Raw genomic sequence first — 14,556 nt, forward strand, 5'->3', positions numbered from 1 at the left:
ACCATCTCAACCTGTCCCTCATTACAGCCCAAGAAAGGAGGATTACAATAATAATGAAAAGAAAACTAAAAAAGCAGAAATGGTTTTTGACAGCAAAATTAGAGAGAAGATTAAAATACACCACATCATTTATCATATTTTTATCTCAAACCTTGTGCTGATCCTTCATCCAAATCCTTCAGCCTACTCTTAAGCATTGTGTTCTCTTCCTTCAACTCTTCAAGCTGCAGACGAAATTTATCTTCATTTTCATTCAGTTGATCTACTTTAGATCCATCAACAACACTTCTCAATTTGTTATTTTCAGCTTCAAGGTCACTGACTTTCATATTTAATTTTGACAAAGTTTCACCTCTTTGTCTTAAAACTGCATTAACATCAGCTAATTCTTTTAAAAGGTCATTTCTTTCCATAGTTTTAGATTGCACATCAGCTGATTCACTTGTAACTGTTGATAATAAGGATACCACTTTTTCCATTTCTTGGGAGATATTAGCTTGAAAATTAGCAAGGTCTTCAGCTAATTTTTGTTTTTCATTTTGTATTTCTTTCACATCAGATATTACTTCTTCAAGCTCCTCCATTTCTGAAAAAAAGTCACATGAGAAGGACACAAAATGTGAGAAGGCCACAAATATGAGAAGGCCACAAAAGGGTTAGTGTAAATCATGAATTTTTTAGTTAATTTCAGCTAATTTTTGTTTTTCATTTTCGTATTTCTTTCACATCAGATATTACTTCTTCAAGCTCCTCCATTTCTGAAAAAAGTCACATGAGAAGGCCACAAATATGAGAAGGCCACAAAAGGGCTAGTGTAAATCATGAATTTCTTAGTTAATTTCAGCTAATTTTTGTTTTTCATTTTGTATTTCTTTCACATCAGATATTACTTCTTCAAGCTCCTCCATTTCTGAAAAAAAGTCACATGAGAAGGCCACAAAATGTGAGAAGGCCACAAATATGAGAAGGCCACAAAAGGGTTAGTGTAAATCATGAATTTTTTAGTTAATTTCAGCTAATTTTTGTTTTTCATTTTGTATTTCTTTCACATCAGATATTACTTCTTCAAGCTCCTCCATTTCTGACAAAAAGCCACATGAGAAGGCCACGAAATGTGAGAAGGCCACAAATATGAGAAGGCCACAAAAGGGTTAGTGTAAATCATGAATTTTTTAGTTAATTTCAGCTAATTTTTGTTTTTCATTTTGTATTTCTTTCACATCAGATATTACTTCTTCAAGCTCCTCCATTTCTGAAAAAAAGTCACATGAGAAGGCCACAAAATGTGAGAAGGCCACAAATATGAGAAGGCCACAAAAGGGTTAGTGTAAATCATGAATTTTTTAGTTAATTTCAGCTAATTTTTGTTTTTCATTTTGTATTTCTTTCACATCAGATATTACTTCTTCAAGCTCCTCCATTTCTGAAAAAAGTCACATGAGAAGGCCACAAAATGTGAGAAGGCCACAAATATGAGAAGGCCACAAAAGGGTTAGTGTAAATCATGAATTTTTTAGTTTTGGTGCAATCATTTAAACAGGTTTTGAGACCACTGGCTAAGCATTAGGTATGAAAAAAACGAAGAAAAAAAGGAAACAAAGCACAGATCATTTTCAGCCAATGATTAGTGAAATATAGGGGAGCATGGTATATGCTGGGATTTTTTTAAATAAAAAAATCATATCAGATGGTTGACAAAAAGAACTGGTTTATTCATCAAATGAAAGCCCATTATCAGGAAAATAGACTGTGATTTTTTTTAGATTTTTAACTTTTCAACTAAAGAAAAAAGGGGGATTCTCTACATATACCAGCTGTCCTATGAAATACCAGGGGATGGTATATATAGCGACAAGGAAGAGTATATAGTGGATTATGATACAAACACTTTATTTATAATCAGAAACTGTATGATACATCATTTGAACAGGAAATATGAAGATGCCCTGAAAGTAGTACCAGGGACAGGAGAAGGTGGTGACGATTTTGTTAGTATAACTTCTCTGGGATAGAAGATAGAGTCCTCTTGGTCTGGCCATAGCCATTTTTGAAGTCTAGCCAGACACATGACATTTATTTTGCCACTGTTCTATGTATTTCCCACAATACTCTACGGTAAAACACTCCCTTATATACAACCTTTACAAAGTCACCAACATTGATGTAGTTTAAGATATCTTTTTCCACATCCTCCTCATCAGAAGAACAAGCATTCAAATAACTGTCACTTTCATTGTTAAGGACATTTTGTCTTCACTTTTTGGTGTTATATAAGAGTTTCTAATTTGTGTAGGTTCTTCTCTGGTCAGCAACTATCTCATCAAGTACTTTGCTGATCTTTAGTTTTCTTTTTCAAGCTGAAGTTTGAAGTTGACCAGTCAGAACTTCTGAAGTACCTTTTTTATGTCCTTGACTGTGTTGGGTAAAGCAAGGCTTTGTTTTATTCTTACTTAAAAGTCCCTTGTGATCTTATTTGGGGTGAAAGACAGAGGTGAAATACAGAGGAAGACTTTGTCTAACATGAGAAGCATTGTTGTATAGAGTCAAGGTCTTCATCCCCAAAAAAATGCTCTGAATGTCCTAATACTCCCCCCTCCTGCTTTTTTCTTGGAATATTGCAAATATATGCTTTTGAAAATCTGGATATGTATTGTACCTTTTGATTTGATTTAACTCCCCTTAGTTTTCCTGAAAGTTGAAACTAAATACCTCCTTCTGTTCCCAAGAAACAGTATCAATGCTGCTTTGGAAACCTGAGATGCAATTGTGACAGCAATGATTACTATATTTTTAAAGAACACAGAATACAGAATACAGACTAAATGGTATATATAATTTCTATATGTCTTCTGTCTTGCATAATGTCACAATGTGCAAGCACAATGTCTGAAGCAATTTCCCAGCTAGAAGATGTGCATACAAATTAATACATCTTTTTAAACTCTTTCTAAACACTGAAACCCTTTTGTTTTACTAGTAAAAACATAATAAAATACATATAAACACATTTTTTTGTGTTTTTTGAAAACCCCCAGACCTAACATCCTTAATGTGCCCTTTAGCACAGCAGTTAAAGTTGCAGCCAAGCCCACCTCTTTATGGGGCAACATATAACCCCAAGCAACATACAAGGGTTTGTAGATTTTCTGTCATTTTGGCATTATGATAAACTGTTGATAAAAAATAAATACAAATTTATAATATTTTGATTTAATTAACCACAACAGGTTACAAAATTTTACTGATATCCTACAAAGTCAACAATTTGAACAACTGATCTCCTTAAGACTCTCCTTTCATGCACTTGATCTATCCCTCCTGAAATGTAGGTTGGTGTAGTACTATATGGTTTTTATCACTTCAAGTAATTTAAATACCATATTAATGATATTTCAAAACCTGCTAAAACTATATGTTCTTTCCACAAACTCCTTAAAAAATTTAAATGACCTAAATCATGTTGTCAAGAATTTTCTTCTTTTGGTAAGCCTAATCATTGATTATGCCTGTCATATTTGGCATTTTTAATGAATTAATGGATAGAGTAAATTAATGGCAGTCCAAAAAGGTGTATATAAATTATCTCTAATGAAGGCAAAGTCCCTTATATCCTCCTTCTCTGGATGGCCAATTTGGTCATACTCAAAGAAAGGAAAAAAGAAATCTCTTTGCATTTTGCCCTATATAGCCATTTCATATATATAAAATAATCTATATCTGGTCTAGTAGGGAGGTCAGGCCTGGGATAAAATCATACTGGCAGCAATTATTTATATTTAGAAAAGAGCATTAAATAGAGAATTCAGTAAATACAGAGTAGTTCAAATTTGTGACCAACAAATAAAGTGAACATACTGCCCAATGGTTTTTTTATGCTCTTTCCAAATATAGCCTAATAATTGCTTTTATTGCACATTTTTAGTACAGCTTATACAATTCTCTTAGTATCACTCTTATTAAAGCTGGTTTACTAGTAAATTGGGTCAATGGTGGCAACATCAAGAATCAATAAATAGGGGAGAGGTGGGTACAGTGGCGCACTTTCAGGTCAAAGCATCGTAACTTTGGCAAATATTAACATTTTTGGACGATTTTTAAACTGTTGTGCAGGCAGTTTATTATTCTACACTGGTGATTTATTTCACACTTCTTCTTTGAACCAGTTTTTGATGGAGTCATGTTTTCTGACAGCCACTTTTTGCGCCATTGTTGCCGACTAGGCGGGAACTATGGCGCCCCCCATCTGGAACGGTGGCGCACCCATCTGGAACAGTGGCGCAATCAAACTGCTAAGATGAATACTTCGTTTAATGAGTAAGGAAGTACAAAATAATGAACTGAAAATAAAAGAAGAAGGCACACTAGTTAATATTGTAAGCAGTCAGGTCAATGGGGAAGACCAGTTGCTCCGCCTGTCTTTCTGTGCCACCAGAAATATTCGGAGCAGGTAGCTTCGTTTTGACACTTGACTTGCTGAAAGTGTAATTTTCACTGGTCCTGATGAACTTGTAGAAAGGAACCATTCTCTTAATATACATGAGCTCAATGTCAAAGCTGGACTCAGAGAGGACTTCGCCCACGGAGTAAATTTTGTTCTTTTTGATCTCCCCCTCGCAAACAAGAACATAATCTCCAACACGGACTTCATCGTCACACAAAAAATCGTTTTGGTCTTCAAGGCCACAGTGGAGGCTTTCATCACTATCACAGCTACTATTGCCTTTTGTGGCAGAGTCATCAAAGTCATCATCAGACGAAGAATCAGAAAACAGGGTCTTTACATGACTGTTTCTCTTGAAATTGTGGTCATATTTAGCAAAGTATCCAACAGCACTGCTCTTTTTCTTAGGTTGGACATCCTGTTTTTTTGGCACTGGCTTTTGGACAACGGCTTTCTTTGTCTTGGGTTTAATCTTAGAAGTCTTGGCCTTTTTCTTTGCCTCCCTTTCCATGAATTCTTTCTCTAAAGCATCTTTCATTGGGGTATCCGTGGCAATAATGGTTTTCTTCCTCTTCCGAGCTCCTTCTGGCAGCTTCCTGGGGGGCGCTCTTGGGTAGGGCCTTACAGCTTCGGTGTAACGGCGGTAGGGGAGGCAGCGCTTGGGGAGGCAGAGCTTGGACCCGCTTCGTTATGACTATTCAATTCTTGCTCGACTTCTTCGGCCTCTGGAGCTGCGCTGGGATTAGGGTTTGGTCTGTCAGTCATAGCTGATGCGAGAAAATCGTTGTCTGTGAAAAGTAGGCGGTTGAAGGGGAAAATCCCAGTAGCAGCAAAGCCACTGACTATGTTTTTCTGTGTGAAGGAGAGTTGGAAGGCCTTTCCAACAAGTTGAGCGATGATAGAGATGTCAATCGTCTCTCCGGGGTTGCTGACCATCCAGTCATTGCAGGCGATGTTGTAGTAGTTTTTGAATGATTTGTAGACTGTTCTGTCCAGTGGCTGTAGCTTTCCGCTGGTGTGGGGTGGCAAAGTCAGAACCACTATCCCGTTATCTTTGCAGTACTGAATGGCCTGGATCGACACATGAGAAGAGTGGTTGTCTTCTATCAGCAATATGGGTCTCTCTTTTGTACAGTGGGCATGTTTCACAACATGTTCGAGGACAAGCAGGAAAATGTCAGATGTCACCCATCCTTTGGCAGAACCGCTACCGCCACTGCCTGGTGGTGCACCATTCATCAACTGGGAGCCAAATCTTTTCCTTGGGAAGACGAAGTAAGGTGGCAAGAAATTACCTTGAGCATTGATGGTGCAGCAGACTGTGGTCAGTTCGCCTCGCTCAGCAGAAGTCACTTGGCCCACCTGTTTGTGCCCCTTGGGTGCTATCACATTCGGTGGTCTCTGCACTGTTGTTGCCCCCGTCTCATCTAAGTTATAAATATCACTAGGCTGAAACTTAAACTTATTCATAACATTCTCCAAGTTGTCATAGAACTCGTTTACAGTTATTCTGTTGAATGCCGTGGCTCTGGCCAAGCTTGTTCCCTCCGCTTTGCGGATAGACAGGTCTGGGAAGCGTTTCATGTAACTGTAATACCAGTCTTTCCCTGTCATCTTTTTCTCATGCCATGTTGATGGCACCTTCAATTGGTTCATCTTTGCAATTTCGAAAGCGAATTGGCGGACGTTGAGCCGTGTCAAACCATGGTGCATTTTGCATGCCTTTATCAAATAATCGTGAAGTTGCTGTTCAAGTTCATCAGTTAACACTTGACAGACTTTGTAATTCGGCTCAAATTTTAAAGCCAGCTTTTTATCGTCCGACGCGTTGCGAGCCTTATTTCCATATCGACAGAGTGTTGTCTCTGGGATCTCGTATTTTTTGGCAGTAGCCCGTTGTGAAAGCTTCAATTCCAGTACCGCGTGCACGGCAAGCTTCATACGCTCTGCTTCATTAGGCATTCTGCAAAAGACCAATATTTAATGTTTGGGGGATGTAGCCTTTGTTACTGAACTTCTAGAACTTGTAGGCTAACCTGAACCGAGCTTAACCTAGAACCCCAGCCTAACCTGGGCGATTGAATTCCTAGATTAGTTCTACTTAGTGGTCTGAAGGGGGGGGGGCAGGATGTCCCAGGTTAGACTGGGACGAGATCATAAGAAATTACCCAAAATCTTTGGGGGCAGAAGCCTTAAACAGGGTGGTATGGAGGAGAAGTGTTCGCCAGTGTGTCGGTCTCAGGCGGCTTAAGGCTGCGACGAGTTTGTAGTAGTAGTAGTAGAAGTCAAAACTATCATATAGGCTACCTACCGCGTGAAGTTTATGAATTAAAAAAATTTCAGGGCGCGCCACTATACCCTCCACCAAAATGTGCCACTGTAGCCGAAATGCCCTTTTTTATCCATTTTGTGAACCAAAATTTGAAATAATGACCGAGAGACAAACAGATGGCTGCACTATGTTTAGAAATGTTGGAGCTTCCAGATGAACTAATATTCGCCAGAATTCGACACTATTTGTAGCCTACAAACCTTAGCAAAGTCAAAAAATATTTTCCATTTGTCCAAGATTTTATTTTTCAAAGCACTTAATCACATACCTCAAAAACTGCAATCGCCCCAAAAAATTGAAAATGGCTGACGATCATAGACCATGTGACTGCCCTCCTAGTGTGTATTTTTTTAGAATTTAATCTAATTACAGGTGGCAGTGGGATCAAGTGCGCCACTGTAGCAGACTGCGCCACTGTACCCACCTCTCCCCTACATAGGAAATACATGCATATGCTGTATGCTTGGATAATGTTAAAAATGTTAAGTTAAAATTTAATTTGCCACGAGGTTGATTATTATGTTCAGAAATAGCATAAAAAAGGCATCAAGTGATATATTCACTTTTTGTAGGTCAGAAATATGGACTGCTCTATTACCAAGAATTTAATGGTATATTTCTTTCTTTTTTTTTCTAGGTGTAACTTATTTCTGCTAATTAATATACCTTTAATGGTGAATATAAATTCTTTCCTTTGAAGTTCAATATAATTTTGAGATAAAATTCTAGGTAAGGGGCTTCTTCTTTAATTTAGCCAACCAGCCAACCAGTATTACAACCCTAAGAGTCCATATGGCCATGCGTAAACATCTTAAAAAAAAACAATTATTGCTCCATAATATGCAAATAATCATGTTTTACCTATTTTGCAGAAGAAGAACCTTTATCTTCACTCATTTTCTTGTTTCTGTAGTTTTTCTAAGAAATTCATGGATTTCTAAGAGCCTATTGGATTATGAACAGAACTCCCCTGAGTTCTGTTCATGGTGTATGGTTGTCTTCTCTGTCCTTTGACTCCCAGGCCTCAGGTATGTTCTCTATGTTCAGTTATGTTCTATTGTTCTTTTTTTTTATAGTTGTTGCTTATATTGTATCCCACTTATATATATTGCTTATATTGTAGTTGTTGCTTGTATGTTTTTGTACCCCCCCCCCTTGTATCCCTGGCCATGGAGCCTTTTGAGGGAAAATAAGTGTATTGTAATTCCATTTTGAATTGTATTGTATTGAATAATAATAAACTTCTTCTCTTCTCTCTTCTTCTTATAGAGTATATAGGCTAGGCTAATCCCAACCCTCAAATCCCTTCTAAATATATCATTCATTTGCATCACAAATTAGTAAAATTATAGCAGTTCATATAACTGGCTTTCACATAAAGTGAATACCACTTGAGATTAAAATGAGATTAAAGTACTTTTTTAGCTCTTGAAAATGACAAATAAAAAAAAAAAATTATGACATAGCCTATAACTGACTTGGCAATAAACAAACACACCACTTAATGCCTTTTCTTATGTTCTGTATGAACATAATAATCACTTCTACCACAAATTCAAATTTAAACACTTTTTAAACTCTTAAAAATGACAAATTTTCAATTAAAGTACAAGTTATCCATTGTTTCTGACAAAATAATACTATGTTGTCTCCATGCCATTTTCAACAAAATAAAACTACATTTTCTCAGTTGTAAAATTATTTACAATTATTTTGTTAATAATTAGTTAGGTTAAAAATATTATAATAATCTTTAGGTTTGTAACATCCTCCTGCTTGCTATGTTGTGCATGTGCTTTAGCTTATGTTTTGCTACACTACGCTTGTGCTTATATTATGCTTTACTTTGCAGATTGTTGTAACCTGGGTTTCTAATATACTGCTTAACAATTGACAAGACGGAAATTTCTAAATGGTGTCAGAAAAATGGAATCCACTGTCCCATACCCTGAACTTAATTGGGAAGCAGACAACCTCAAAGAAGCTTGGAATAGATTCAAAAGCCATGCAACACTCATGTTTGCAGGCCCCTTGAGTGGAAAGACAGAGACTGTTCAATGTGCATTTTTACTAATATGACTTGGTGAGAAAGGACGGGACATCTTCAGCACCTGGTCTCTCACCGAGGCTGAAAAAAACCGTATTGCAGTGTATACGCAAAAGTTCGATGAATACTTTAGTCCGTCTGCAAATCCAATCTTCTCACGTTATGTTTTCCCCAAACAGGATCAGAACGACATTGAAACTGTGGAACAGTATGTGACAGATCTAAAACTTTTGGTTCGTGATTGCGAGTACAGTGCTGCAATCCGTGATGAAATGGTACGAGATAGACTTATCTGTGGAGTTAAGTCACCAAAGATACGTGAAAAACTACTGCAGATGGGATCAACACTAACTCTTCCCCAAGCAATCACTACTGCTCGAGCCCACACAGAAACCCAGGCACAACTAAAGTCGATGTCAACAGCAGCGACATCCAACCACAAAATACAAATCAAGCAGGAAATCGACTTTGTCCAGTATAACAAACAATCCAAAGGACCTGCCAGACCCAACATGGCGAGAAGACAAGATTGCTATTTGTGTGGTGGGGATTATTCACCCATGCACAAATGTCCTGCAAAAGGGAAAATTTGCAGCAAGTGCAACAAAATGAACCATTTCGCAAAAGTATGCAGAAGTGGAAAGAAATCTATCAACGCGACCGAGTCAAACAGAGCAGACCCAAATGATGTAAGGTGCAGTGATGATGAACTCTTTATTCACGAGGTGTCAATAGAAAATGCAGATGACCAACCCTACTCAGTCCTACACATCGAACAACAAATCAGCATCAGATTCAAGGTAGATACTGGGGCTCAAGCCAACATCCTCACAAAATCTCTACTGAACAACATCAAGCCTAGCCCACAGATCCACCCTACCTGCCAAATCCTTACCAGTTTCTTTGGACAGAAGATCCCAGTACTTGGTACTTGCCAGCTCTTTTGCTCCCACAATAATGGTAACAGTGAGCTGCTTACCTTTTTCATAGTAGAAGAAGCACCCACACCAATCTTGGGATTCATTGCTAGTCGTAAGTTGCAGCTGATAAAATGCATCTTTACTCTCAACGAGTCATCAGACGACCTGTTTACTGAATTTGCAGATCTCTTTGATGGAATTGAGAAATTGAGAGTTGAATGCAAGATTGTTCTGAAAGAAGGAGCCCAACCAATAGTCCAACCAACGAAACGCATCCCTGTTGCTGTCCTACCAAGGTTCAAGGAAGAACTAGAGCGTATGGAACGCCTAGGTGTCATCGAAAAGGTCACTCACCCTACAGACTGGGTTAATTCTGTTGTTATTGTCGAGAAACCAGACAAGTCACTTCGGATCTGTATTGACCTGCATGACCTGAATAAAGCTATAAAAAGGCCACACCATCCTATGCCAACCTTTGATGAGGCTATTCAAAAGCATGAAGGAGCGAAATTCTTCACAAAACTTGATGCAAGGCATGGGTACTGGTCTCAGGAGATTTAAATTCAGGAGGATGCCCTTTGGCCTGATTTCCGCTCAAGATGAATTCCAGAGGCGAATGGAAGAAGTGTTTGAGGGGGTACCCAGATTCTCAGTCATAGTTGATGATATCATAATTTAAGGAAAATCTAAAACTGAATATGATGTGAACACACAAGCCACACTCACCAGAGCCAGAGAACAGACCGTAAAATTGAATAAAGCAAAATGCATACTCATGTCCAAATCAATACCTTACTTTGGTCATGTGATCTCTAAGGATGGCATCCATCTTGATCCAAACAAAGTTAACCCACTGAAGGAAATGCCCCAACCACGCAACCGCGAGGAACTTCAGACACTATTAGGGATGCTAAACTACCTGTCCTGTTACATCCCAAATCTATCATCCCAGAACGAACCACTACAAACTCTATCAAAGCAGCATAAGTTCGTATGGGAAGAAGTACATGACAACGCGTTCGATACCATTAAAAAAATCAATATGTAGCAACATATCCCCTTTTAATCCCTCAGTTGGTAACCTAGAGCTACAAGTTGATGCTTCCAAATCAGGCCTTGGAGCAGTCCTTATTCAGACCGAGAACATCATTTCGTTTTCCTCCTGCTCATTGAATACAACAGAGCAGAAATACTCTCAGATCGAAAAGGAACTTTACGCCATCGTTTTTGGAATTTGTCACTTCCATCAGTACCTGTATGGCCATAGCTTTGTTGTAGTCACTGACCACAAACCATTTGAAATGCTTATTAATTGACCAATGCAAAAATCATCTCCTCGTCTCCAAAGAATGTTGCTCCAAATTCAGCCATATGATCTTACAGTCATTTTCCAGCCTGGTAAAGAGATCCCAGTCCCAGACACACTGTCCCACCTATACCTTCAAAGCCAAGATAAAAGTCTACAAAAAGAAATTGAATCATATGTCCACTCTGTCATGAGCCTCACTCCCATTAGTCCAGCAAGGCTATTGCAATTGAAGAAAGAAACACTCTTAGACCCTATCCTAGCATGTCTTGCAGACACAATCGAATCAGGATGGCCATCAACAAAAGCTCAAACACCTTCCCTCATCACACAATACTTCAGTTCCAAACATGAACTCACTGTGATTGATGGAATCATTCTAAAAGGAGATCGCTTAGTAATCCCTAAAATCCTCCACCCTGATATCTTGCACAGCATGCATGCTTCCCATCTTGTTATTGAAAAAACGAAGCAAAGGGCTAGAACAATCGTTTATTGGCCAGGGATGACTGAAAGTATCAAAGAATATATCAAACGTTGCCCAGCATGCCAAGCATACCAAAGGAACAACCAGAAAGAATCTCTCAAGCCTCATGGTATACCTAACCACCCATGGGAACCTGTTGGAATAGACATGTTCTATCTGGAAGGAAGTCACTTCCTTGTTATGGTTGACTATTACAGTTGATTTTTTGAAGTTGACCGAATAGGGAGAGCTGCCTCATCCCATCAAGTCATATCCAGTCTAAAAGACCATTTTGCAAGGCATGGGATCCCTTGCATCATTACTTCAGACAATGGTCCACATTTCAACTCCCTTATATTTCAAGACTTTACCAACAGGTGGTCCATTGAGCACAGAACGTCGAGTCCCTATCATGCCCAGTCAAACAGATTGGCAGAGAAAGCCGTTGGGATAGCAAAAAACATGATAAAGAAGACCCGATTTTGCAGAAGTGAAATGAGCAATGCCCTTCTTGAGTACAGATATACCCCAGTATATGGCGTCTCCTGCCCAGCTATTAATGAGTAGGAACTTGCAATCAACAATACCCTGTACCCTTGAGCATCTCACTCCCAAAATAGTTCCCAAATGTGAATTTGTTGAAAGTCACCTGGAGTGTCAACTAAGGCAGCAGAAGTACTACAATCATCACTCAAAGGACCTTCAAGAACTGAAACAAGGGCACTCTGTGGAAGCACAGATCCAAGGAAAATCTTGGGAACCAGCTGTCATGTTGCACAAACATGAACTGCCAAGATTGTACATCATGCAAACTCAAGATATGAAAGCATATCATCAAAACCAAAAATACCTGAGAATGTCCCCAGATGACACAGATCTAGAACAATATCAGCATACCAACTCAAATGGGGTACCACAGTTGAGCTCCACATCATCTCCAAATGCGTTCTCAACCCCATCAAAAAGCCCACCCCCAACTGTCCTTATTCAGGCCCCAGGGTAAAGCCCAAAAGTTAGTAGCCAAATTCAGGACGAAGTACTGCCACCTGCCATGACACGTCTTGGGAGAATAATCAAACCTCCAAAAAGGCTTAATTTATAAGTTGTCATTGTTTTTTTTTCTTTCTTTTTTGTTTTTATTTCCTTTCTTTTCCCTTTTTGGGGAAGAAAGGGTGGATACATGTAAATAGAAGATTTTGGTTAAGTTTTGTTGTCATGTTAAAGTGTCCAGAAGAAAGGAGATATAACATCCTCCTGCTTGCTATGTTGTGCATGTGCTTTAGCTTATGTTTTGCTATGCTATGCTTGTGCTTATATTATGCTTTACTTTGCAGATTGTTGTAACCTGGGTTTCTAATATACTGCTTAACAATTGACAAGATGGAAATTTCTACAGGTTAGGTTAAAAAGTGCTTAAATTTGAATTTAAGGTAGAAGCAATTAGGCCTAGTATATTCAAAAAGAGAATAAAAAGAGGCATCAAGCAATATGTTCACTTTATTGGTAAGCCAGTTATATGAACTGCTATAATTTTACCCACAAATCAAATTTGCTCTCAATTAGCTACTGTGGACATCTGTCTACTGACTGACATTGGCCATTAAAATTTCTTGTTTTTGTCTTTTTTGTGAATGAGATTGATTTACTTTCACTTATTTCCATTAACCCAGTAGGCCTACCCACCAAAAAAATTCTGAGCAAGTAGTAAAAGTATGCTTCATATTGGCTAGATAGTGTTCCATGCCTCATAACCTACAGGGCAACCCTGCCAGTGGTGTTAGGCTATTTCATCAAAATCCTTGGTGGAAGGGAGAAGCTGGAGCCAAAATTCCTGGTTCAAGTGAGTCCTATTGCTGGGCAAAAGTATACTAAAGAAAGCTGAACTTTTTCCATGGATGCTTAACTTATGTAGGCCTATCTTACTTTCAAAGAGATTCTTGAAGGCACCAAATTTTGGATATAAGGCTACTTTAAACAATACTCTAGGTAAAATTCTAGTTAATTGACTTCTTGCTACCTTGGAAAGGGTTTAGGTTAGGAAAATGAAACTTTCAGGGATGGGTCTACAGGCTAAAGTATGTCCCAGGAAGGTATTTTAAAGTACCCACCTTTATTCCTTCTCCCTCTAGAGGGCCCTGAAATTTGTCTAAATGACAGGTTTATACCTATTGAAATTTTGACAAAACAGCATTTTACCTTATTTTTCAGTTACTACTTGCTTTTTCTCTGCCTTTAGTTCTGAAAATGCAATTCCTGTTATTTGAGTGGAATTTTGAGCCATATCAATGTTTTTTATCAAAATTTAGGAAATGTATTTGCATATCTTTAAAACCTTAGAAAATGGAATTGAGCAAAGTTATGAAGCTGAAAACAATTTTGTTGTACTTCAATTAAGTGGAAGATCTATTTTGTAAGGTTTCACTTTTATAAAACACATGTTTTTAAAGGTCAGGGCCCTCTAGAGGGAGAAGGAGTGGAGGTAGTTCTTCAAAATACCTTCCCAGGACATACTTTAGTCTCTAGATTCATCCCTGAAAGTTTCATTTTCCTAACCTAAACCCTTTCTGAGATAGAAAGAAGTCAATTAACTAGAATTTTACCAATACTCTACTTTAAATAATACTAAACAACTAAGTACATTCTAAGTTTCAGCACAAACTTCAAATAGTCAGAAATGTGTTTTTATTTTAAATATAAGCGCTTCTAGCAATGACAGCGTTTTTAACTCAAATTCATTCGGTGGTTAAAGATATATTCTAAATAAAAAAAATCTAATGAGCGGATCAACTTTGATTGAGATAGTCAAATTTTGAGAATTCTCATTTCAGCTTTATTCGTTTTTTGAAGAAACCAGGGATTTTTAATAAAAAACCTCTGTTTCTATTAACTTCAATCAAACTGATTCATGTTATCAAATTAAAATGTTTGTAAAATCTATATCCTAGGCTAAGAACTAGGATTCCTAGTTATGCCTTTTTCAGGCAAAGCCGGTCGAATGAAAATATTTTTTTTTGCCGAATTTGACTTGTTCTATCTTTTTGCCT

The 14,556-nt window shown here is 38.0% G+C and overlaps 2 protein-coding genes across 3 annotated transcripts in view; both read right to left on the reverse strand.

The window, feature by feature from the left end:
* Positions 1-14,229, reverse strand: part of LOC136037402 (GRIP and coiled-coil domain-containing protein 2-like) — a 201,739-nt gene extending 187,510 nt beyond the window's left edge. Inside the window, exons 1-2 of one of the 2 annotated variants that reach the window (XR_010619926.1) lie at positions 14,151-14,229; positions 152-586 (exon numbers count right to left, since the gene is read on the reverse strand). The gene's annotated coding sequence lies outside the window, so the exon portion shown is untranslated. Of the gene's footprint in view, positions 1-151; positions 910-14,150 lie in introns of those variants that run through there. The other variant, XR_010619927.1, reaches the window with a different exon arrangement.
* LOC136036833 (uncharacterized) lies at positions 5,063-6,403 on the reverse strand. The gene has a single exon (XM_065719166.1). The coding sequence runs from the start codon at positions 6,401-6,403 to the stop codon at positions 5,063-5,065; it is 1,341 nt and encodes a 446-aa protein (XP_065575238.1).
* Positions 14,230-14,556: the final 327 nt, after the last annotated feature.

Source organism: Artemia franciscana, chromosome 16 (assembly GCF_032884065.1).
Source record: "Artemia franciscana chromosome 16, ASM3288406v1, whole genome shotgun sequence".
Taxonomy (NCBI): Eukaryota; Metazoa; Arthropoda; class Branchiopoda; order Anostraca; family Artemiidae; genus Artemia; species Artemia franciscana.

Coding starts and splice junctions, on each gene's coding strand:
- LOC136036833 (XM_065719166.1), bottom strand. CDS start 6,403: ATGCCTAATGAAGCAGAGCGTATGAAGCTTGCCGTGCACGCGGTACTG.